General features: G+C 34.0%; 1 protein-coding gene across 1 annotated transcript in view; it reads right to left on the bottom strand.

Moving 5' to 3' along the window:
- grm7 (glutamate metabotropic receptor 7) overlaps positions 1-27,794 on the bottom strand; it is a 241,636-nt gene that overhangs the window by 130,206 nt on the left and 83,636 nt on the right. The window contains exon 2 of the mRNA XM_088916628.1: positions 24,952-25,168. Coding sequence (XP_088772754.1) covers positions 24,952-25,168 — 217 coding nt within the window. The remainder of the gene's footprint in view (positions 1-24,951; positions 25,169-27,794) is intronic.

Genomic DNA, 27,794 nt, shown 5'->3' with positions numbered 1-27,794 from the left:
CTCCCAGGATATACAGAAAATTATTAGCTCACATCTAACAAGGTATTTGCTTTCCAACCTAACAAACAGCACAATTCTTCTCAGTACTTGTCAATTTAAGCATTTTCCTCCATGCTTTCATTTGTCAAACTTGGTTTGCTCTTGGAAATCTAAAGACCACTGCCACTAACATCACTTCATCCCAGAAAGAGATGGCTAAGGTGGGCACTTATTCTTAAGCAGAGTAAGTACTCCATAAATGTATTAGCCTACCTAAGGCAGAACATATTAAGTTGCCTTAAAAAACTAATTAGATTTTCCTTAAAGGGTAAATTTGAATAAAATGAATCCAGTGTATTTTCTATTAACTTTGTCTCAATTAAATTCTTAGATTGTTTCAAGATCATGTCCAATGTGTTTACCTTTCCAAATTTTGAACTTCGATCTTGAATGAATTACAAATATGAATATGATTCTGTCCCAAAATGTTCTTTAGTTATTGCACATCATTTCTGCTCTCTGACCCTGCAACAACACTCTAAGTAATTCAATAATTCAAAACTGAGCTCAAATTCATTTAAAAGTAAGCAAATGACACTGTAGCTGAAAACCTAAAATAATTTAAGCTTTCTTGCAAGCATACTACAGTATATAGCTTAAAAGAACAGCAATGTATTTAGGAGTACCATTTTAATATTACAGTTTAAGATTAAATACATTTCTTTTCTTTCTTACACTGTACTGTATATACTGTACCTCTGGTAAAGCAATATGTATGTTCTTTAAAAAAACAAACATTACTACAAGACTAAAAGCAAAGAGATGGACTAAGTTAAAAAAAAATGTTGGATGGTTCAATATTCTTAATGATATTAAATCTAAAGAACCTAGCAGCAGTATCATGTTTCCTACTGATAATGTAGATGCTGTCTGCTGAGCTACCAGACGGCATTCTGCCAACAGTAGGTATATTACTGATATAACTCTGCCAAAAGTAAATTTGAAGGAGCATCTCCAGCAAAGGACATTAGACACCACTGGTAAATTCTTTTGTACATTTAAGTGTCAAAAAAATAATGGTTCCTATAACTTTCAAATGTAGACAAGTATTGATCTTTTACTTTAGGAAAGGTAAATGACAATAATGATTGTCATAGTTTCCTAAGCTTTATGCCAATGTAGTGAAAGTAAGGATTCTCTTTTGTCTGATTTTCTGACTACATGCACGTTACTAGAGTAACACCATGTACGCATGTTGAGTAGAATGCAGTGCAGAATAAATTAATAAGAATAAGAAAAAGAAAATGAACTTATGTTGTATACAATATTTAAATTACTAATAAACAATTTGTTTCATAGCATGTGTATCTCTACACAATTTCACCAAATATATTTTCTGTAACATCAAAACTCAGGACCAGATATTCTTATACTGTATGTACCAGATACTGTATACTGAAAAGAAACCAATCATTTAAATAGATTAAGCAAATAAATAAATGACTATATGACTGTTTCACAAAACAGATATCAAACTAAGTATTGAACTTGAATCCTTAATTATGAAATTCTAAACATGTCCATCAAAAATAATAATAATACAACCATCAGCATCAACATAACACTAACAAGAGTTAAAAACTTTTTTTTTTAAATAAGAAGGAACAGTTCAGAATTTATTAAATTTCAATACAGTTGTTTGTATGTGTGGGCTAATTAAAATATCCTTAAATAATGCATTCAGATAACAGAAACGTCCTGTAATTGGTGTTATTTCTTATGGTTCTATATCTTAATATGAAGTAATGGTTGTTATTTGCAATAATGACTTTGATTCAATACAAAATATTTCCATCAACAATATCACACAATAGAAAATGAAACTCATAGAATATTTTTTTTATTTACTGCGTGTCTCAGTCAAGTGTTGATTTGCACCACCAAATTGGAAAATATAATCCACATTTATGTTCTTATGTTTTCTGATATGTGTGTTCTTGAAAGGAGTGAGTGAAAATGGCAAAACTGGGATAGAGGCTATGAATATTGACATGTGCCTTGAAAAAATAGATAAATATTTAAGATATAAAATTGAATTGACATAGCCAGGGTTATGAAATAAAATACATCTGCTGCCAGTTGCTCAGGCACAGAACCTAGTAAAATCAATAGAGACTTTTTAAAAGAAATATGCTGCAAAACTTTTTCTTTTTGATGTGCTTTAATTTTTCTTCTTGCTGTGAGCACTCATTTTACTCAATCTTTAAATTCAGAACTACTTTTTCTTTTAGTAAATGGTAAAACCTCCCTGTAGAAAACAGGTCTGTAGGTCCACAATAGCAAAAAGTCAGTACCTGGCATTTTTCTCTAGGGGATCTGAGAAGATGTCACAAGTCACCACTGCAGGGTGAGTCACAGACAAACAAATGTCATTTCTGTTTGCTGGTAAGTGACATCAGAAAGAGTCAATAGGAGCACAGGGTTAATGAAATACAGAAAAAAGGGAACTGAGCCCAACAAAAAGTGGGCTTTGATGGAAGAAATCCCATTCTTCCTATCACTAGGCAGCTTTAAACAAATAAAAAGCCTTAAACATTGGATTGTGGTGTTGAAGAACACTTTCAGATCTCAGTAGTTTGCTGTGCCAAATGGTGTCCTACAATGTTTTTGTATTATATGGATTCATTAAAAGGACAGAAGCCAGGAAAGATGCATAACCCATATTAGAAACACTGTTTGAATCAAATTCAACAATTTAGCCATGGGTAATGACTGTAATGCTTTGTTCCAGCCCCTAGGTGACTGGATTCACATCCTTAGTTCTTCATTGTTGTAATTGTTGGGCATTGTTGTATTGCAGCTAAGAGTCTTTGTGGGTTGAAAGCTTTATGAGCACAACTAATTACAGTATCTTCCTCTGTACACATCCGGGCTAAGATCTCAGGCAGCTTCTCTTAGATTAAATTTTAGTAGAGGAGTTAGTAAGCTTCACTAATGATATTGTGAACAGAGGAGTAAAAACCATGCATGTCTTAGAGGATGTGTACTTGGTAAGAAAATTACTAAAAAGAGTAGATTCTTTATGCCTTTAATGGATACCATATATCTCTTAGATTCCTCCCATTGATTGAACCCTGTTAAGTGTTTATTCTTTGTTTGACCTGTAAGAATTTTACCAGCAATCAATGTTATCTACCTTTACTACATGCCAGTGTTCCAACTATTAAATCCCAAGAGTTCACAATCTACCTATCTTTAATGTCCCATTGATACTCATAATGAATCTTCATTAGTTAGCTTAAGGGTTTTTTAAAAGACTTTAGATTTTTATGGAACTAGACTGTCTCATCATGAATTGTAAAAAAACAGCTCTTGTAGAAACCTAGTTTTGCTATCCTTCTGGCAGCCTTTTTCGTTAAAATGTTTTTTCTTTCAATTTCAAGTCAGGATTGAACTATCTCTTGTATTTCAAACAGTAGCACATACTGTAAGTGCCTTTCCAGGACATAAACTGCAGGGATAAAACCTCAGATTTTGTGGTGGCAACCAGGGCTTCAAGAAATTTTAGATTTATATGTACAAATTGCTATTTTAACAAATCCTATGAAGCGAAAGGTTGAATCTCCTGCATTCATAGTACGTGAACAAAACCCAATCCAGAAAAGCTGTCAAAGGAGATTTAGACACTTTTAAAACCAAGTGCTAAAATACAGCTGATTCATACTGTAAGTAAAATGCCTGAAGCAATTCTTGGTAGTTCTGAGTAAATTACATTATTCAGTGTTTAGTACTTCCATAAAAATAATCACACAAGTTTAACCTGTGCGTCTATTATTCAGAAAGCCCTTCAAGTATGTTTTTAAAAACATCCTAAACCAAAGCTTTATACATGCAGTATAATATACTGTACACTACATCATATAGTGTATGAAAATGCATTTGATTAATGAGTAGTCCACAAAACAGTCCTGAAGGCAGGAGTCAAGTTTATAATGGATTCCTACAAATATCCAAATTTTTTTAGAAAATCTAAAATTCCACATAGAAGAACCAGTAGGGCTCCACTAACTTTAACAAATCATTCTTGTTGGATCCTGGAGGATACCTGTCTTTAAAACATTGTAAGATTTAATGTCATGAAATATTTTCCACATTCAAATATAAAGGTTAAAAGTGACAGCAATAATGACTTATTGTTAATATTATGCTTGAAATGTCAAACTTTAAACGTCCTTAGTTAAATAAACCAGGATTTATTAAAACAGTTCAAATAGTCTATGAGAGTGGAAATGGAATCTAGAAGCTTCCGTTATCTATTGCCATTTTCTCCTTTCACACAGCCTAGCAGAAAACAACAAGTCCTAGACACACCACATACAGTATGTGAAAGGAGACCTGTCACTCTGCTTCACCAAGCACAGAAAGAAGTTGAAGTCCCACAGGGATTTCCCAAGCACTTCTGCATGCAATTAAAACTTGTCAATAATGTCCCCTGCTAGCAGCTGAGAATGGAAAATAAAGCTGCACTTCATTTTTATAACCAACAACTGCACATATTATTCTGAAACATACAATAGAGCCAGGTGATAGAAGTGCAGGATAATGTATTTTGGTCTTTGAGAAGAATAAATGTCAATACTGTCAAGTTTCTGCTTGAGAGTTCAAAAGGATGGGAAAATATTCCCAAAGATCAGTCAGAAGAGACAGAAGTAACTAAAAAATAAGCCTTTCTTCAAAAACCTTCTGTACCTGTAAACTAGAGTTCTTGAAATCTGTACAAAGGTGTGGCATTTACTTTAATATGTTGAGTTCCCTGCCAATGTCCACTCTTTTCTCTGCTTCTTTGCTGAACAACAACATTAAATTGTCTATCAGTATTAGATTCCTACAAGCAATCTATTCACAACTGTGATGACAAAGATGTTACACTTACAATTTAATTAGCATTCAACATGTATGACTTCAGTTCCATCAAGAACTGAAAGATACAAACCTCTCCCTGAACAGCCTATGTACTGTATATACAGTAATCTCAACAATACAGTATGTACTCTGGATATTGAAGAATTACAGAATTACCTATTACAGTACCTGTACATGAAAACAGGGAGTTACAGTACATAACAGCTGTGAAAAACAGAACTGTCAAGTGAAATTTGTCTGAGTCCTATTTTCTTTGTTTTAGAAAATAAATCTATTTTATAATTTGATTTTAGAATACTGACAGCAGTGTCTAGAAATGTCCATTATTGACTACTGCAACAAGAATCAGGTAATAACTTTTCAGTTTCTGTGTATTTCCATTATGCTTGCTTTCTTGATTGATTAAATAAAAATAAAATTCCTAATACTTAACAGACACACTATAAGAGACACAGTGTGCTGTGACAGAATATGAGTACCTGTCTTGCAATTTAATAGTTGAATTTATTATGACAAAATTAATTTCTTAGCAGTACTAAGAACTGTTTTCTTACTGCTACACAATATTCTGGACCATATTCAATCAACCAAACAATCAATCAATCAAAGTTTATTTATCAAATGCACAACAATACAGCGTGCAGCAGTTGTTGTTGGCAATGAAATGTCTTTTCTACAAGCTCACCCAGGGGGGGTGAGTGGGGGGGGGGCTGTCACTCGGCTGACACCCAAAGGAGGCTCCACAGCTGAAATGTTGTGTTTTCTTTCTTCTCTTTTCAGCACGGAATAAACTTATCACTTGTTCCTTTGTGGCCTATGCATGCTGACGCAGCTACCCACCTGAAATATTTTATACAATGTTGGCCATAATGTTATAACAATATTGCTCCTCTGGAATCAGTCCAGAGAGAAGCAACCAGTTGCATTCTGAAAGTTAAAGGAATGTCCTACACTGATATGCTGAAAGAATTTAACATTTGTAGTCATGAACAGAGGAGGCTACATACTGTACTGTAAAGTACAAGTAATCAAAACCCTCAAAGGTATTAATAAAGTCAACATATTGGGCTTCTTCACAGTCAACAGTGACAGTGAACCAGAGGAAACAAATGGAAACTACACGGAAGAGCATTTAAACTCACGTGGCACTTCTTTATGGAAATAAAGTAGTTGTGGAAGCATGGAACTTGTTACACAGCAATGATGTTGAAACCAATACCCTGGCTTTCTTCAAAAGACTGCCTCAATGATGACTTTGGATCAAATGGACTAAATGGAATGAATGACCTCTACTTCTCCGTAACTATGTTCTTATGACCTTAAAATTCATCTTCCAAACCAGAATCATACTTGTTCAAAAGAAATTTAAATGAAACTGTCTCTAGCAAATAAACATGGCAATAGACCAGGAAACAGAAAGCACACCCTACTGAATGTCAACTTTAAAATATAAGGATATTTAGTTGAAAGAAATATATTCTAATATACTGTATATATTCTTACTACAGTATTTTTCTTATATTCTCATATTTAATTTAGAATACAGTGAACCGCTCAGCTAGACTAAAACATTCCTTCATACATTCTATCACGATGCAGTCACTTCCTAATAATACTATCACTACATTAATTTTTAAATGATTTTTTTTAAAACATTCTAATTGTACTTCTGCACGTACCAAAGTTTGAACAAAGAGGGTCTGGCCTGCAATTCAGAGAAACAGCAGTGATAGGTAATTTAACATGCACAGGGAGAGAGAGATTGCTGTGACCAACAAAAGAAAAGAAAAAAAACATAATGGGATACAGTGTGAATGAAGAAAGAAGAGGGTCTATTTTTTATTTAAAAAAGAAAATATGAGGTCAGAAGATATGAGAACAGACCAAGAATTAGAAAGACCACTGTCACCCTGAAGCACAGAGATAACATTTAAGTGAAGTTTATATTACTAGCTGAATTGTTCACTTTGGGTGGAATAGAGCCAGTATGAGAAATTGCTCATCACACTTAAAAGTAACAGAGCTTTTAGCAAAAAAGACAAAAATACAACATCTAAGTTAATTACAGGGGTCCCTATGACATTGCAGGTGACCAAAGATATTGAAGACCAATAAGATAACGGATATTTTGCATTAGAAGTACAGTATATTTCCACTGAAAGCCTTTATACAATGTATACAGTTTTGTTTCTTGGCATATCAAAAGTGTGATGGTACTGTAGTTTAAGTTATTTTTAAGAGTAAACATACTTATATCCCTATCAAAATTCTGAACATCAACATTATTTTTAATATTAAAGGAAATCACCTTGCAAAGACAAGGTCCCAATACTGAATTGTCCAATGATTGGTATTACAGACTCTCATCTACTGTATATAACTCTAAACAAAAGACCATCTGGAGCAGGAGCCCTTCTTGCTCGTGTTACAGTACATCACATCTAAACTCACTATGCATGCCTGAAAATAGCCAAATGAGTGTCTTCGTCTCTCATCTTTCACCAACAATAACATTTACAAGCATTCTGTATGGCTCAGTGCCAATATCAATCACAGAGCACACAAGCTCAGTATATACTCAGTGGTGTTGCATTTCATCTTTCTGTGAAACCCAAAGTAATTTAAGTAGCATTAAGACAATCTTATTTCCTTTTGATTTGTATTATGGTATTAGCAAGCTCTACAGGTCATATAGAGTTAAGGTTGAAATCCCTGTGTAATTCAGTTCCTGAATTGCATGGAGTATTCATATTTACATTAGAAAAGTACAAGAAGCAAGAAACAACCTGTCAACTAAGACAATGGTTTCTGGCATAATGACTTTTTTTCTCACAAATCTTCTTAACACCTGCCTCATTTACCTGTCATTTTTGTATTTTTGTTTTTCTTCCTATACTCTATAATGAGCAAAAACCAGTATCTGAAAGAGATCAGACTCAAAACTTGTAACTGCTTAGCAATGTTGTGTTTTAACTGTTAAGGAATATGTTCTGCTGGCATTAAAAACATCCAGCTATGAATCTTTAAAGGCAGTTTATTTTTTTATTTGTTTTTTAGGCATAGGAAGAGTTTCTCAAGGCAATTGAACTGAGGTTCAGAACAGACCCTAACCAGCTTCTCATCCCCAAGCAATGTTTTTACATGACCCATCCCGTCCTCAGATGCTTTAAAATTATTATTCAGCATTCCTTATTTGAGTCCACTGCAGTATAGCTGAAATATACTCCTACATAGCCCATGGGATTTAATGTGAACAATGAAAGGTCAGAATCTAATTTCTACAAGATGGGGAAAGAGGAATGAAATGCAAATCTCTAATAAATGTTTGCACATTTACCAGTGAAATCCAAGGCAATGGCAATCTGTAAAATCCAAATCACTTCTTAAAGAAAAAGCTGCACAATCTACTATGAAATAGATTAAGTAAATTCATTAATACAGTATGAGAGGCTGGCTGTACCTTGGTGATTTCAGCACTAACACTTATTGCAGCCTCTTTGTGAAGAGAGAATGTGGTAAATGAGAATATCCACCAGTCATGACCAGTAATGACAACACTAAGTAAGAGGACAGCAGTACCGCAGGCTCTTAAAGTACAGTATTTGCTTTTGTTTTTAGTTTTTAAAGGCTCTTCACACCTAATTCTGATAGGGGTAGAATGAGTGACTTCAGGCAAGTGTATCCTGTGAAAAGAAGCCCTAAGCACAATATCTAGACAGTATATGAAGTGATAAAAAAATAAGCCATAGGCAATTCTATTTTATATGTACTATACATAATTATATACAGTATACAGTATATAGAAACCTGACCTAGATTCATGTAATATGCAAGATCTTGTATATAAAGCTGTTCAGTTCCTGAAACTGAGTGATAAATTCTTTGTACCACACATTTGATTTGTTGTGTTTGTGGTGCTGCTAAGTATGGATCGTTTTGTCCTATCATGTTTGGTCATGAAATTCAAAACAGGAATTCTTCTTGAAAATAAGAACATAATGAATATTTTAGACAATTTTCACTCAGAACTCTGGAGGAGCAGCTTTGAATAATTATGCAAAACCATCCCCACGCAGAAAAACCTATAAATCACAACATTGTAAACAATTTTTCTGCATGTGTTTAAGAATTACTTAAATCATTTTAAAGCTCTGCCCAAATGGTTCCTAAAGTACAAATGCAAGAATCTGCTTAACTGCAACTTTGTTTTATATCTGTAGCATAGACATGGAACAATAAACAGTATCTTCACCTCAATATGATAAAAAAACATGTTTGCAGAACCAATGTGCGCAGGCAAACCAAATTGACTTTCTGGTGAATAGTGATCCAGGGTCTCTAAATACGGAACTAACTTTTTTCAGTATCTGAATTCCAACACATGTTATATACAGTATATTGGCATACCCTTGGGAATGCTGGCTTTCTTGTGCAGCACTACTACTTTGGCGAATGGCTGTCATGCCACCAGTTGCCGTGGTGACGAAAGTGGGAAGATTCTCAAAACCACCAGACCACTATTTAGCTGTGAATTATCTCCTCCCAATAGTGATTTAAGCCCAGCATTAATTACGTCACTTGTTCTGTCACTTCTCCAGTCTTTGAGTTTCTCGCTTGCTTGTTCTACAAGGCTTACTTACCTTTTTGTCTTCGATTTCCACTGAACTTGACCATCTTGTCTGTGTTTCAACCACTGCTTCCCACAACCTCACTTGGCCTGACCTTCATGTTTAGACCCTTCCTGTTCACTAGACTTGCCTTTGGATTTTCCCTATATTTACTGTTACCCAGATTGAAATCCTGCTTGTCTGACCAAGGCTTTGACACTATCTCAGATAGCCCTGAATGATTAAAAAAAAAACTTTCATTAAGTTATAAAACAGCTTAACTTTTAATGAAGAAAGGTTTATTCAAATGTATTTCAATCTATTCACTTTGTAATTCACACAGTAGTAATTGATTTCCGCCAGCTAAGTTATATTTATATTGTTCAAATTTCCAATGTCTTCTCGAGTTTACATGCAAGAAGGGAACTGTTTTCTTTGATAGAGGAGAAAAGATTTAAGAGCTAGCAGTCAAAAAGGCCTTGTTCTGTAATTCTTTACAGCTGAAAGGAGAAATATTTGACAGGAAAGTGAAAAATGAAAGTTTTGTCTTATAAACACAGTTCACTGAAGAGGTTCATATCAATAGGAAATGATAAAACTGATGGTTGGATCATACAGTACCTGCTGACATTACATTACTTGTATGACAATGTAAATAACATTTTACATACAGTACACATTATGTGCCTGTATATCCACAATTACCTTTAAGACTAAGCCTAAAGAAAACACTTCCTGAACCATATTTAATGTTGCAAGTGTTAATTTTAAGTTATTTTCTGATTGACAGAACTTCCTCACTGCAGTTAGGATTACCATTTGACAGGTTTAATCTCTAGAAAAACGGAATTTAATCTACATTACAGATAAAGAATGAGAATAAAAACCATGAAATGATAAACACATTTGACAATGAAACATTTAACAGTGAAATGAGCCATTTGCAGAAGTGCCACAATAATTTGCTTTTGACATATGAAAGAAGAAAATTTATTTCTACATATTCTTACTTTCAAGTCGGAAGGTGTGTGTCTTTATATGAAGCTTTACACAGTAGGCAAATGTACTGCATTACTTAAATTGTAAGAGCCTGCAAATTGATTATGGCATATGTTTATGTAACTTGATTAATAAAATGATGTTTTGTAAATGAAAGATAGCCAAACCCTGAGTAGCACTTGACAACTGACACTCCATCCCACTAAGCCCGTTGACAATAAACTGTACCTGATACCATGTTTGATTTCTGTCTCCGAACACAAAATTTAGCATTAGTGTCATTAAAGGTTCATAGATCTGTCCTTAAAAAAGGTGACAGGCTAATCAATTTCAGTGGCACACATTTTTTATAGGGTTGTCTTGTGCAGTTAGAGTAATGAGGCACTATAAGTTGATGAAGTGGAAGTTTATAGACTAGTACATAGCAGGGGACACTTTAGAGTGATCCATTATCTCTTCACCACTACTTTAATGGGCTAGAAAAACCAGCAGGACTCAGGACAGTTCAGCCAGGATAAGGAGCAGAAAGGGTAGAAAATTGAGCTTTTTATGCATTTTCAGAAATCGTTCATTCAAGAGCTTGAAATGCTTTGAAGATCAACTTACAGTCAAAGATTTCACAGATGTTCCTTTAATATCTTCTACTGTATTTTTGCTTTTTTGTCATCCATGTTCTGTCATCTTCATACTTTTATTTCATATTTCACACACTTTTGTGCAAAATACATCAAACTCATCAAGGTAAAACCATCAAGACAAAAGTTGCATGGTTGTGTTTTGATAGTATTCAAAGACATTGATAAAAGGTGAAGCAATTCATTTCTGGCAGTTCCACATGACACTGCATCCAACCCTCTCTGTCACAGATAAATGTGATGCCTGCCCACAGATTTGGTGAGTGAATTTTAAAAGAGAGCTTTTAGAAATGTGAGTAATGTGTTCTTGGGTGTGACTCTTGTGACTGTGCTGATGAGTTCTTCAACACTTCCTTCTCAATAGCAACTTCCATATTTTAATCAACTAACTGCAGTTAGATACAACATAAAAGTCAGAAAGATTAAAAATCTTTCAATATTTTCTGGAAAGTTACAATCTCCAGAGTAAACCTTTCTTTAATGACTGAAATTAGTTTGTATTAACTGTATATTTTTTCTAACTTCCTGCATTTCATGTCATCTGGGACAAAAAGGCTTTTTATTGCCTCACTTTAAAAGCATGTTATGACTTTCAGATTTTACATCAGTGCAAATTAGTCTTTAACTTTGCTAAGTTTCCTCCCAGACTTCGATAAGGTTTGTAAAAATGTAGACATTAGGATGTGGGTCTCATTTAAATATTTAACTCGTTTTACTACCAGAACCTATACTATGACATTTTTATTCATCTTTCCTTTTTCTCTCAATTAGTCTGACCTGTACAGTTGCAAATCAGTCACTGATTAATAAAATTAATAAACATCACTAGCCAATAGTACAACCAACAAAATGTCCAAATGTCAACTGCTATTAAGAATACTGTAATACATTTTCATTGTTATGATCACTACTACTAATACCCTTATCATTAACATTTTAATCACTATTGTCATTACTGCGAGCGATATTGTTTTTATCATCACATTATTTTAGCATCACACATCACATTATTTTAAGGCTTTCATTCATACAAATAATTTTCAATAGTTCACTATTGAACTCATACACCTACAGACAGAATAATAAATCTGTGCTGCATTCACTAATAAAATACCTAAATAGTGTGAGGTTGTATAACATTAAGATGAACATACAGTAGTCAAAAACATTAAATATTACTGTACGTGAAGGCCAGACTGAAAAAGGTTTAACATGTTGTTCAATTTGTGAACAGATCTTTAATCCAGCAGTACGTTATTCTCATTCTGACTCCCTCATCATTAAAAAAGTTGATATTGCCCAAGAATGTCTCTTAAATTTAAAGATAAACAAAAGCTTTCAATTCAATAATCTATTATACTGTACATATACAGTATTCAGATATACAGTACATATTCACCAATTATGCAATATAGTTATCATATATACAGTATATTTTCACTAATTATGCAGGATTTAAAATAAATGCACTAATAAGCTTTTCTGGTTGATTTTATGTATTTATTTTATTCTAGTTGGACTTACAAAATGCTACACTCAATTTATTTTACAAATTTAAAGTAGGGTACATACCTGTATAAAAACAGTTTACACATTTTTCTGCTCAAAGATTGTTATTATAAAAGAATATGCTTTAGCTTCTGGGTTTCTTTTTTCATTCTAAATGGGTACTTTAAGAACAAAGATTCAGATATTCACGGATATGGGTTAAGTGCAATTTCCTGCTGCTAGGTTGTGGAGTATCTGCATAGCCAGAGCATAGCTGAGCTCTGCAACAAATGTATGCAAGCAAAATAAATTATTAAAGACACTCCAGAGAAGACTGCAGGATTCTTCAGAGTGTTATTGTGAACAACAATAAATTGAGAAGGCTGTCTGCAAACAACTGGTCTTGTGCTTTTGTTCCTTGTTCTTGACTGTAGACGTGAAGACCTGAGATTTCAAAACCTTCTAGGTGTTGATCTGGCAAAGCAATAAATCTATTAATATTTGTCTAGAGAAGGGGTGCTCTTCAAAAAACAGTACTGTGCATTTTTGACACCTTCCCCCCTCTAAAGTGTTCAGTGCAGGAATTTCAATTAAGAATCAAATGGCAAATATGACCTTTAACCTGCATTATTGATTAGCCAGACATATACAGTATAATGTAATTTTTCTGAACAAGAGCATCTTTATTACCAGTCTTGCTTGTTTTACCTATGTAAAACAAAGTAAAGATCAATATCTGACTCATTATCTGTATGTTTCAGCATGCCATCAATCTAGTAAAGTCTATTGGGAAATTTTGCCACTCCTTTTTAGTTCTTTCTTTGGATTGAATTCTTCCTGAAAAGGGTCAGATGGGTCAGATTTCATGAAAGAGCTCCCTTGCCTGTTTTGGGAAAATGTATTACCTCTTCAGAAAAAACACATAAAAAGACACAAAAATCAAATTAGTGAAATATATGGCCCTTTTAGATTTATTTAGACAATAAATCATGGTTCTTAGAAAGAGATACATGGGTTCCATGTTATCAAAATGAAGCAGTTCAGAACTATTATGTTATCTTATTATTTTTTCCAGTGGCAAGAAAATGTATTGAAAAGAAATAAATTACTCTTGAGCTGTGTTTTGACAAAATGATAAAAATAAGGGTGGTGGCACTGATATTGGTCCAGAACTCATAAGAAAATAAAAATGGTTACAAAAAAGAGTAGACCATTTGGTCCTTCTAGATATCCAAATCTTAGGCTTAGAATAATAATAATTAGAAATAATTCCTTCCACTCCACTCAAAGTGCTTTACAGGTAATTGGAGCCCCCCTCCACTGTAAGTGCAGCCCCACCTGGACGATGGGTGTAACTTGATAGTAAACTTGATATATCAGAGGCATCAAGATCATGTCAATTATATTATTAACAGTAGCTCTGGGTTGTATTCTGTTATGTTAAATATAAACTACGTCTATATGGAAGCATTTGAAAACCTCCTGTTTAATCTTTTGCTTTGTCTAGATGTGGTCCAAAACAAAAAGTTTAATTACGTTTAAAAGCTTAAGTTTAATTTTAAAAACCCTAAAAAAGAAGTTGTTACTTTTATGCATCTTCATTGGGTATAGCTATGCATTATTAAGAAGCTACTGTACAGTATTTATTCTAGTGAGACAAAGTTTACTTTGGAAGCACATTGCAAAAGGCAAAAGTAAAGAGACCAGTGAATATCCAGTCTGAACAAATGCCAATCCATCACAGAACTATGGAAAAGGGAATTATTTACAACAGCCAATCAAACCTAACTGCAATACCATTGGGAGATGGAAAGAAATTTGAGCATCTGGAAAAAAACAAAAACAAATGCAGGATGAAGATGCAAATTCCAGACAGACAGGTTTCTGAGGCCAGTATGAAGCAGCAGCAATAACATGTCATCTGAGATATCAATTTCCTGTTTTCTATAACCGAAAACATTCAATAAACTTATTTATTATGTATGGCACTGTATAAGGTAACAAAACAGCCTGGGAAAAAAATCTATTGGATTCGTTGTTATTAGATTTACTGTATTGTTATTGTGCTTCGACACCACAGCAAAGTTCTAATCTCATTCCAGTTATAATATTAATTACTTTCTCTCTATATATTTTGGAATGTATGGTCGAAATGGAGTTTGTTCACGTGGGTTTCCTCCAGGTGCCTGAGTTTCCTCCCCCAGTTCCAATACATGACGGTAGGTTAATTGGCTTCTTGAAAATTGGCCCTGATGTGAGTGTGTGCATGTTTGTGTCTGTGTGTGCCCTGCAATGGACTGACCTCTTATCCCTGGTGTATCCTGCAATGTGACCATTATTTGGTGGGTTAGGCTCCATTTCCCCCTGCAGCCCTGTACTAGATAAAGCAGTTTAGAAAATGGGTGGATGTTAATATATTTGTATCCATCATCTTTCAATTGGGTTAAGGGAGGGCTTCCCAGTCCTGATCTTGGAAATCTCTTCATTACTTAATTAAATCCTTACCTGAACTCCAAGATTCATTAATTAGAATTTTTATCTTGTTTTCAGCTCTTAAATTGTTGGAGAATTTTAACTTTTCAATTTTACAGATAATTTTAAAGATGCAACTTGTTAGCCATTGAAAAAAGATTACAAGCATTAATTAAGCACATTATCAGCTCAATTAGAGACTTAAATAACAGATAGCTCAGCTGGAATGAGCACCTGCCAGCAATGGGGTCAAGAGGAAGAGAAATTCCTGTTTTAAAGGCATGATAGCAATTAAAGCAAAGGAAATTCACAATGAGACCTTTAATCATGCAGTATGTGATTTGATAAATGGGTTGAGCACTATACTGTACCTTCCATAGGTATAGACTCCATTCAAACATCCCTTCAGTATGGTTCAATAAAATAAGCAGTAGTCTAACACTATACCAGCAGCTACTGTATATCACCCTGTAATTCACAACTGACAACTTACTAAAGTTAAGCAGGTGTAAGCCTGGCCAGTACCTGAATAGGAAACTACTGAGGAAAGCTAAGGCTGCTACTGGAAGAGGCGTTAGTGCGACCAGTAGGAGGTGCTCATCCTGTGGTCTGTGCGAGTCCAAATGCTCCAGTATAGTGATGGGGACACTGCACTGTGAAAAAGGTTCCATATTTCGGATGAGATGTAAAACCAAGGCCCTGACACTCCCTGGTTGTAGGGGTAGGGGTGTTAACCCCGGTGTCCTGGCCAAACTTCCCCCTGGCCTTTAACAATCGTGGCCTCCTCATACTCCCCATCTTTGAATTGGCTTCATTAGTCTGTTCTCCTCCCCATTTGATATCTGGTGTGTAGTTAACATACTGGTGCACTTTGGCTGCCGTCGCATCATCCCGGTGGATGCTGCACTTTGGTAGTGGTGGAAGGGTGTTCCCATTACCTGTAAAGTGCTTTGAGTGGAGTGTCCAGATATATAAGGGTAAGGAATTATTATTATTAATTATTATTACACTAACCAAGTGTGAGTTGTCTTAATGTGAAAAATCCATTAAATGCACTGCATTCTTAGTCAGTAATGTTAGTACAACCACTAATGCTGCAAAACTTTATTAAAGGTAATGAATAATGGATTAGAAGAGACGTCACCATACAGTATGTGAAAACCTATGCTGAGCTGGTGAGTGCGGTGCACTGTAAGAGAAGAACAATTGGACAATTTAATAACATCCTTCCAAATTTAACTAGATCTTTGAAAAAGACAGAGAGCTACCTGCACTACATTCTACACCCTGTGAATCACTTGTAATAAACGTCTACCCCATCAACATGTTCTAAGACAAACAACCATGAAACTTTCCAACTTCCACCTTTATTTTGCTAAAAGCTAATAAACCTGTTATAGTCTCAGAATTAGTACTGTATATTCTGAAATACTGTGCAGTGACTGTTTATCAGTGCACTACATACAGTAGGCATTTTTCTTCCAGATTGGAAATGCACATAACGTTTTCTACAAGGTATATTTGACCAGAGACAGATTTGATGAGGAGGAGCCAAAGATGAAGAAAGGAGAGAAAAAGATTAAACTGAGCATTTTCTAGGTTTCGTTTTTTTTTTGTCTGAGTGCAATCAGTGCAAAAAAAATGGAGACCAATATGAACAAAAAGAAAAATACCCATTTTCGCACCTGTAAGTACTATGGAAAACAGAAGTCTTTTAAAATTTACTGTATTTTGAAATTCAGACAATATAAATCATTTCCCCAGAGAAAAGAAGAACAATTGCTAGTTTGTTATCCCAGAATCCTCACTTATCCTATTTTCTCCAGTTTTGCTTTCATTTAAGGCAATCTTTTCTCCATCTAGTTTACAGCCATTAACAAAAAAGATATGATTTCACAGAAAGGACGCAGATTGTTTAAAGAACATTTAATGTGGTAAAAAAGTTTCCAAGTGTTGTTTTGTGTTTCAGCTCTTTATTATGGAATCACCCTCTCTTAATAAAGAATAATGTATATATTTTATATAATGTAAATGTACTGTATATAGTAATATGTAGTGGATACTGTACAAAATAATAGATTTATAATATATTAATGGATAAAAAATAGTTTTACATGTTCCCTGAAGCAGCTACCTAATTAGATTGTATGTTATATTTTGTGATTTATCAATCTACTTATTTATTAATTTCTATGCAGTTTAAAATGCAACAAGGAACTTAGGTAGGGAATTAATACTTGCTCAAACATGTTCAGAAACCCCCCAAAATGTAGCTCTATTATGACAGATTCCTTCTCAAGGGGACAGATAATGGGCTTGTAACGTTTATCACCTAGAGAGAAGGCAAGCCTAAAAGCTTGCATCTCCTGAGAGTTTTAATAAGCTTTATCTCCCAAATTGAGGCTCAGTGGATTTTGTACACAAGTCAGTTGCTAACAAGTGTGTCTTCATTTAATATACTGAGTCTTAATGCTTATTTTTGCTGTGCTTCTCATTGTTCCTGAGGATTCCTTTCTATGCATGTAGGGTAAAACCAGGACCACAATAGCAGTGACCTCATCTCAGCCCTAGTGAAGTATATTTATTCTCTGAAGCTGTTACCATCTGTTACCATCTACTGTATGTACTGTAAGTGTTGTAAAACTTTTAACTATTATTCCCTTTTCACTTCTGTACAGTATATCTTTCTTATCTATCATATACTGTATTTTTCTAATACATTATTATTTTCCTATATCCTTACTATTACATGGTGACATGTTTTTGACTCCTTATATTTTAATTTTATATCTTTTATATTTAATTACGATACCAAAGGTGATTCGTCTACAGTATTTTCCCATTAATTTGTTTCTTATGTGTTCCAACCCATTGTGTGAGCTTTCAGCACCTAAAATGTGTACATGTCACTTCATGTGGTGAAAACCACATAAACTGTACCTAATACATCTTGGTACAGTGTCAAGATTTGATTGGTGGGCTTAGATCACATCAGCTGGGGTTAACAAACCCACCTGTGCCTCAGGCAAGACAAAGAAGACAAAGAAAACATAGGAAGACAAGACTATAGCCAGAGGGCATCAACTCTGGGCCTTGGGGGAGACTCTATGAACACTTTTTCTCCTTCATAAACATAAAAGTTAATATTGCCTCCTGCTGACAACCAGTCACCAAATGTTAGCATTTTGACATTTTCTGTGTAGCATTAATTTTTCTATGGTGTATAGAATTTAAACGAAAGTGTTACTTATTCTGGCTTGGGCCTGCGTCCTCTTTCTGAAATGTAAACAAAATAAATTCACCTTAAAAGATTAAAGTATCATAAACAATTAAATGTTAATTATCATCCTAAAAATGTCTCTATGTCACTGTTAAAAATATGCTCTTCTGTCTCCTACTGATGTACTGTACAGCCAAATAATACACTTTTGATTCTACTTTTCTTTGAATAGCCTGTCAGATGCCATGGAATTCCAATCTCACTGTTATCATTCCCATATATTAAAGGCTTAAACATTAAAATAGTGAGAAAAGTTATAATTGGCCAAGTGAAAAAATGCTGATAGGCAAGTAGCATTTTTTTTTCATTTTATCCTTCACTGCCATGGCTAATTAGAGCTTTTCATATACACAGATACAGTACAGGTACAGGCACTCCATTTACAAAGGCTGGACAGCTTTTACATTCAGTACCATGTGTTGATAATATTTCCAGGTCTTTCATTATTAAAATATGAGTTATATCAGTGATAAACATGTTATCGTCAAAGTTCTAATTTCTGACACTGGAAGATGCAAGTTAGTCATTGGGGCTTAATTTCTTGCCATTTGTCATTTGTATGTATTTTTACATACAGTAGAAGACTGTGAGGAATCTAAAGTAGACTTTCACATTGGCCTGTCAAAATATTTTTCAATCTGAAACCCACGTCATCTAAGACAGGGTATCTACATCAAAAGCTTTAACTTCATGTTTGTGTTAATTACATAACAGCTGGTTGAAAATAAAATACACATCTTTTGATAGTTCTAGAGAATTTCAGGAGATCTTAAATAGCAATACATTCTATTTTGAATAATTTTTCACTGTGAAAATGTCTTTTGGAATAAATGTAAAACAGTCTTCTTTGCTTCACTCTTTTAGGATTGCTGCTGGTTTATTAAAAAGAGCAGTAAACTATTTTAGAAGAGGACTTAAATAGACAAAATAGTTGTTTTCTGGTGAGATGAGACAATCCAAAGTAAGGATTGAAAAACAGTGTCTCCTGTGATTGATGATGTAATCAAGGAGGGTATAAATGTGCAGTCAGCAAGATATCTTGATTGATTAATGATGTAATATAGAGAGAACAGATAGCTTTCATTCGGCCTAATGTTCTTTCGCACTTTAATTTGTGAAAACAGTTCTTTGACTCTCAGATTGGACTGGGTGAGTTGTGATTGTAGTACAGTTTAAAGTATTTTTTACATTTTTGCCAAGTTGCTTTTTAGCCCATTTCTACAGAAAAGTGATATTTTACCACAAACACCATATTAATCACCTAAAACATTTCAGGTTGCATCTTTAAATACTGTTTCTACACTGGGTGTCAAAAAGAAGAAAAATATTTAAATGCAATATGGAGGTTATGTACTGTACCTAATCTGGTTTAATGACAAATTACAGAAGGTTTCCAAAATGCCATCAACACCATTCTGACTGTGCTTACATAAAAGCCTAAATTCATATTTACTTTTTACTTGACAATACAATTTTACTAATTTGAGTGCTTCATTCCTTTTGCATGCATTAGACTACTTAGCAATATGAATACAATTAAAGAACTATGTTTCTGAGTTTGAATGCACTTCTGGAAAGATCCAATCCTATGAAAACAATCATAAAATGTGGAATAATTAAAAAGTCATTAGCAGTGCATTGAAATGAATCTTAAATAATAATGAGGGTTTGATTAATTTTTATTAAAAAATTTATTTAAAAAATAAAAAATGGTTTCAATGTGCAACATGAAGCAATGTTTAAATACTTTAAATTATTTGTTTAATTATTATTCGTAATTAGGGCTGTAACTCCTGGTGATGAAACAAAACCATCTTAATTGCTATTTAGCGAAGCAAAATAAACTTTGAACTGCTTTGACTGCATAAGCTAAATTTTACTTTATGTAAATAATTGCCGCTTTAATACTTTATTGTGGATGTTACTTCTCTATCATGAAACAAGTTTATCATTTTTGAATTTTGAATATTACTAACAGTTTTGATCATCAGTTTCAAAAAAATATTGTTGCTCTGGAATCAGTCCAAAGATGAACAACCTACTGTACCTACACTGAAATGCTAAAATAATTGTAATGTTTACAGCCTTGAACAGAGAACACTACTGTAGAATCAAGAGCAAAACACAAACTAGAGAAAAAGAAACTACATGGCAAACTATATTACTGTTTGACAAAAATGGTCGTGGGAATCTGGAGAAAGCTAACCAACCATGTTATTTAAGCTAATACCTTGTTTTTAAAAACAAGTCTGGATGAACTCCTTTAAACAAACAGTTGCTAGCAGCCAAACAAGCTAAATGTGCCCTGCTCTCATTTGAAATCTTTATTATCTTCTTACAGTAATTTATCTTGAAGTTTCCAAATGATTTTATATTTGGTTAATGATATTAACAATAAAAATATGTATAAACATGAGGCACACTTACAGTACATGTTGCATAACCTGCACTTAATGTAATACAGGACAAGGGACAGAAAGAAAAACTTGATGTTGCACATACAGTGTTCTTTGTGTTATGCATACAGTAGTAGCAAGGAAAGTGTAGTCATTTATTCAAGCTATGCAATGGAAAAAAGTTGAACTAATCACAGAGTTCAATCAAATAACAGTCAAATATTGTCTTTGAGTTTGTTTAAAAAAACAGGTATGTGATCTGCATATTAGGGCACATTACATAATTAATTTCTCTCTGTAAAGATGTGCTGTAATACATTAAGGTACAGTATATACTGTATTGTGGCGTATGTTGATCTAGAATAAAAATAAATTTACTTGCATCACATGAATTAAAGATGTCTTAATTGGAGAATGGCCATGACTTGCCATGCAGTTGGATATCACATGCATTTGTAACTACAGTTGTAACTGTAACCAAGACAGAACTGCAGCTTGATCTGCTACTCACTTTGTCCTCGATCCCGTATCAGTATGCCCTTTAAACGTTACTGGTGACTATCTTAAAAGCTGCTCTACTCCAAATGCTTCAATACGGACAATCCTTGTCCTTAAAGTTTTAATGAGTGATTAGAATACATATAAAGATGTGTTGATGAAATAACGTTACTGGTGACTATCTTAAAAGCTGCTCTACTCCAAATGCTTCAATACGGACAATCCTTGTCCTTAAAGTTTTAATGAGTGATTAGAATACATATAAAGATGTGTTGATGAAATATTAATGAATATTGGAGTTGAAATGGCTGCCCGTGGGATGTCATTAACTTTCTTTTTTTATTACTTATTACTAAGGCTAGTTGAAGCCAACCCAGATGCAAAGATGCTGCACATAAATTGGAAAAAAGAACATCTGCAATTTCTCAGTGAATGGCAGATGGTCTGTGGATGTCTCAGTGACTCTGATTTGAGGTTATCATTGACACAAAGTAACATATAGTAAATGCATTTAGAATGGGTGACAGGACCCAGTGTTGTAGGATACGCTATCATACCATACAAAATGTATAATTTTCATTTCCTTTGTGAGAGGCTTTGCCAGTGAAATAAGATCCCACTGTTTCAGAGGCAATTCGACAATGGTGTGATGTGTATAGTGTGACAACAATTTAAAAGACAGTGTACAGTATATGCGACTTAAGACATGCTTCGACTTAAGACACTCAAAGACAATAAAAGTTTAATGGAAGATGATGACCAAAAAATGCTTTCATATAAAAAAAAACAAATTAATTTCACATTGTAATATTTGGCATCTAAAACACCTAATATGTTATGTTTTCAGTAGACCATGCTAGTTAAACGTTCATAAATACATAACATTTAACTAATAATAAATACTCTGTATATAACCAGCAGTACAGGATACTGTATATTTCTCTGTTTTTAACTTCCGACTTTATATTTAAATACGCTAATCTCTAGCAGGTTGCTTATGATGCTGTGCCAGCAAAGATAGAGTCTTTGTGAGCCTTGTAAGCATCTGGGTGATAATCTGGGTGGCAATTTTGTTTTTTCCTTACATTCTTTATCAACTTGTGACAGTTGTTTATTTTTTCCAAAGATATCACAAAATGAACCCATCCTCATTTTCTCAGCACTTCATAAATATCCTGACAAAGAGTAGAAGTGTTCTGTAATCATACAGCTGTTAAAGGGTATTCTCATTATGTTTTTGCTTGCGGTTCAACGGCAGCCCAAAGGAGCTTTTCCTGTGTCTCCATTATGGATTATAAAATCTAAGTAGGTCTGTAGTCAATAACAAATCTCACTCTGCTTATTGACTATCATATATAATATCAATAAACGCAAAATTAATGTCTCATTCACCTTTATGCACTTGTAATGCAATTGTGGCAGTACAATGTTCAGGTTAAAGTAAAGTAGACACAGCAATTTATTTTCTGTAAACTTCACTCCAGCTATTCCAGTTAGAAAATGCAGGTTTTGTACATGCACATTTTGTATTTATATTCCTAGACAAAAATATGAAACATTTTATAATAAAAATAATATGTTCTCTTTTGGAAATCTCTATATGCATCATAACAACAACATTCTATAATGACCACCCCTCCACGTGTCTTAATATCAAAGAATGATGCAGGAACCAAGTGTGATCAGGACAGAATAAGCAAAACTCCTCAGGCTTTAACTGCACTCATAATCCATAATTCATATCATCTTCATCATTACTTAATTCCATTCATAGGAGCACACTGCAAAATAGCACCACAAATCTCTTCATGCAAAATTAACTGAGAGACAATAAGAGAGAGAACTTCAATCACAAGGAGGGTAATCAAGTAGACAAATTATGGATTTAATCACTGACATGCCTGACAGCTTTATAAACAAATGCAATGGGAGGAAAGAATAGTGCCATGTAACATCCCGAGTATTATTAGTGAATATGACAAATCAGAAGATAGGGGATGAGGGAGAGAAACAAGCTTTGGCTGAATTCTTAAAGCAAGGAGGAAAAACAAAAGTTTGAACCTGTCCTGTATACCGCCTGGGTCTGGACATACAGTATTACCATAAGACTACAGAAACTAAAAGTATCCTGCAGCTAGGATCACATCTTCCCCCTTCTCTTAACGACAGACTACTTTTCTTCTAAATTTTCTCTATTTATTGTAGGTTTCATTTCACACCTCTCTTCACCTATCCTGACTTCACACCTCCTGATTGGCCTCTCTTTCTTTCCCCAGCTCCCGCCCCTTCTCCTCTCTCCCAGCTTTTGTTCTCCCGCTACATTACCTTTGCTCACTGCCCTGTCTTTCTCACACGTGATGAAGGCTCCACAGCCGAAACGTTGTGTTTTCTTTCTTCTCTTTTCAACATGGAATAAACCTATTACTTGTTCCTTTGCAGCCTACGCATGCTGACGCAGCTACACACCTGAAGAAGGCTCCACGGCCGAAACGTTGTGTTTTCTTTCTTCTTCTTTTTTTCAGCATGGAATAAACCTACAGTATTACTTGAACTACTACAGTATTACCACAGGCATTATTGCATCAACAGGGCTGAGAAAGAGGTTCAAACAGCGCCTTCAAAAGAGGATGGCTATGAACAGTAGAAGTCCTTCTAGACATTGGATACTTTTAATTTTTGGGGGCATTTTATGCGTTTAGGTCAGGTAACACTACTACACTACCTACAACACTAAAACATCTGATTTCAGAAAACAAAACCTCAAAAGTTGAAACCGTGCCTACCACAACAGAATATTTTGATCTTGAAAAATACTAAGAGGTGCATGTCAATGTCATACTTTGAACTGTGCTTAAAGGAGAATTTAGACTACTTATAAAGCTATTAGTACAATAATTTCCTTTAGCACACAAAAATAGAATTCAGTGCTCAGAATTAGCAATGGTTCATAAAGAAGAATTCAGAACCTACAGATAGATACATATTTTATATTAATTGTGAAAAAGTGCTCATACTCTGTAGTGTGACCTACAGATGATCTCTTGTGTTAGTGTGTGTGTGAAGGGGAGAACGATTTAAAATATAAGATATACTTATTATGCTAGTTTAAACAGTCTGTTTTCTACTATATTAACATTAAGAACCATCTAGAAATAGTAAAACCTTTTGAACAATTATCAGTAAAACACCTCAATTTAGGATGAGTTTTGATGTAACTTTCATGGATTTTACTTACTGTAATTAATACCTTACTGTTGTTATTGTTTAATAATTTAATTGCCATAACATAATACAACAACACCCGAAGAAGGCTCCACAGCTGAAACGTTGTGTTTCTTTTCTTCTCTTTTCAGTATGGAATAAGCTTTTACATGTATATTTCATGCAGGTCAGTTTTTTTAGTCAAACCAACAGTGTAATGTTTCACTTCAGAATCCATTAACATTTTTCTTATTAAATCGTTAATTACAGCACTGTAACGAATTAACTTTAATACTGTCAAGCTGGATACCTTTAACTTCATTATTTCAAATGTTCTGCATTCATACTGTACATTTTCTGTTCTTCGCAGTTTATAAAAAGACATACTTAATGAATTTTAATGCACTCCATTCTGAATACCTGTGGAAATGAGGTTCTGAACAATTTTGCTCATTTGCCACACTGTACAGTACCTGCTTCTCGAGAAATCTGGATGAACGCTTCTACTCCTTTTTCCCCATAGCTGCCTTCTGAAGCCACTGTGGAGACATAATTCCACCCCATGGCCTTCACAATATCCACCATTGCCTGGGCTTGGAAGGAATCCGGAGGGACAACACGGGAGAAAAAATCGTAACGACGATCATCACTCAGTTCTGGAGCTGTGGAAGCGTAACTGATCTGAGGGATCTGTAGGAAGATAAAAACAGAAAAATTGGGAATTAAGCAGCTTACCATTTAAAGCACATATTTATTCATTTCTATGACTGTATCAGCTAGCACCTCAATAAATGATCATTTCAACTCAGCTACTGTATATCAGGACTTTACTGCACAATGTAAAAAAAAGAAAGGAATGCAAAGTTACAGTATGTTTTACAATGTGAACGTTCTATTTAAATTAGAACTCTTCATTCAATATCCAACCCTCAAATTTCTCTCAAGGTATTTTGAGATTTTTCTCCAAGAGTTTAGTTATCAGATCTTTGCAATGCTATAAGATTTTTAAATTTTTCAGTACTCCTTCACCATCTCTTCCATCAACACTTAACAACCTAGATAATGGAACTAACATTCTCCCTGAAATACACAGTACTGAGCTGCAGTATGATGAAATGAAGGATTTATGAAGAGGTAAAACAAAATACTGTAGACTAAATCAAGCGAACAAGGTGAAATTAAGTACTAAACCACAAGAACCAAGCAACTGTTTGCAATTTAAACTTTATAATCTCTTATTTTACCTTTTCACCCTCCTGAGGTTAATTTTACATGAAGTGGCTAAGTGCTCATATAAAGAAACACACTGAAATGCACTGTACCAGAAAACATGATCTGTTAGACTTGTTGAGAACAAGACAAAAATCTGAAGACAAAAATGTCTACTTAATATCCGTCTTTCCTGTTAGAATAAAACAACGATACATATGAAAACATATTGCATCATATTTTATATTGTTTTTGTATTTTATCATGTTTATATTTATTCAGATCATGTGCATATAACACAACCATTTGTGCATATTCCATCATATAGCCACAATAAGCAATTTATAAACTTTTACTTCCGAAAAAACATATCGATCTGTAGGAGACAAAGAATATTTGCATTTAAATATGCCAAGCTAATGCAGTCCTAGTGTCTTTCCTTTATTTTGCAGACAAAAAAAATAATCTCATAAAGCAATAAAAGGTTTTGTTTTCACTGTAAAGTAATACTCTGTGAAACAAACAAATCTTCTTTTGATTGAAGAAACCCTCTCAGATTTGAAAAGAGAACAGCATTCTTTTTTGTTAGGAGGACTTTTGTGATGAGAAATGTTAAAAAAATTAATAAAACAAATTCCTTCCCTAAATGAAAGTTGCTCCTAGGCATTTCATATTAGCAGTAATGAAGCCATAGGTGCAGCATGATGGATGACTAACACACTTTTAAATTAGTTTTGGCCCTTGACTTCACTTCTTGTAAATATTAATCATGTTTCTGATTAATCATCAATTAACCATCACACTTCTTCACGTCAATTTTGCATTACATTCTAGACCAGCCTGAAATGTTAAGCACAGAGATGTTAGTTTGACAGTTGTACTGTGCTGTACTGTAGGTATTGATGTCTTTTTATACACATGTGAATTTAAATTTTTGGTCTGCTTCAAAAGAATTTTAATGGGAACTATTTAATATGAGAATAGTAACTACATGCTCGATGTTAGATCATCACAATAGCTGCAGGTTCTCCAAGCTTTTCACTTATCTAAATGTTATTTTCAATAATTACTACCCTAGAGCAAGGATTGGAGAAAAAAACCCGTCTTGAATTATTTCATTGTGTTTACTTGATTAAAATAAAGACCTTCAATTGCCTTTTTTAAAGTTACACTCAGACTCTTAGAAAATATTAAGGATTGTACCAATGTATATTGAGTGCAAAACTCAACCTCTGAAATCTACATATTTAAATGGAAAAAATCAGATGAAAAAAAATGCCCAAATATGAGAACTACAAATTCTATTTAGGGCACAGAACGAAGAAACCAAATCAAAACTGCATTTTATAAGAAATTATAGACAACAGCACAAAAAAACTATGGCAGGATCATAAGTACTGTACACTTTGTTTCCAATTTGACGGCGTCTGACAATTGTGTTTAATCTGCACATTACATTTTAAATAAATTTTGTTATTAATTTATTATATTTCATAAAGTAATGTTGGTTGATCACTGCACCATTCAAATATCACAATTTGGTCCCTGTTATCAATAAATGCCAATGTCACAGAGCAGTTTCTATGCTGAGGAGGAAGACAGATGTGAGAGACAACTTGATAATACTTGCCCTTGTCACAGGGACTGGTATAGAGCAGTACAATTGAAAATATTATTTGTATACTGTCACCCACCCACCTTATAATCTGGATCTTTCACTTGTCCAATATACAGTATTTACTGAGTACTGTACATTTTCTGCTATTCAAATTTATTTTTACCTGTACAGTAAGTTTAAAATACCTCTTCATTATCAACCCAGTTTTTAACGCAAATAATGTTTCTTACAAAATCAAATGTATATTCGAAACTTTCAAATATTTATCAAAATAAATGAAAGAATCAAGCCTTCATCTAGGGGAAAGAAAATGTGTCGTCCTTCATCATTACAGTACAGGGAAAAATTGGCCGTATCACAACCTTAGAGATACTGTAGGAAACCCTATCAAAGATGATGAAGATTTATGAAAATTTAAACAGTACAACCTCAGTGGAGTTCCATATACCACAAACTCTTGAAGCCTTGCGCATGTGGAAGTTTCCTGAT

This window comes from Atractosteus spatula, chromosome 5 (assembly GCF_055471065.1).
Source record: "Atractosteus spatula isolate fAtrSpa1 chromosome 5, fAtrSpa1.hap1, whole genome shotgun sequence".
Classification (NCBI taxonomy): Eukaryota; Metazoa; Chordata; class Actinopteri; order Semionotiformes; family Lepisosteidae; genus Atractosteus; species Atractosteus spatula.
Note: the sequence above shows the minus strand (reverse complement) of the source record. Positions and strands in the feature narration are given on the sequence as shown.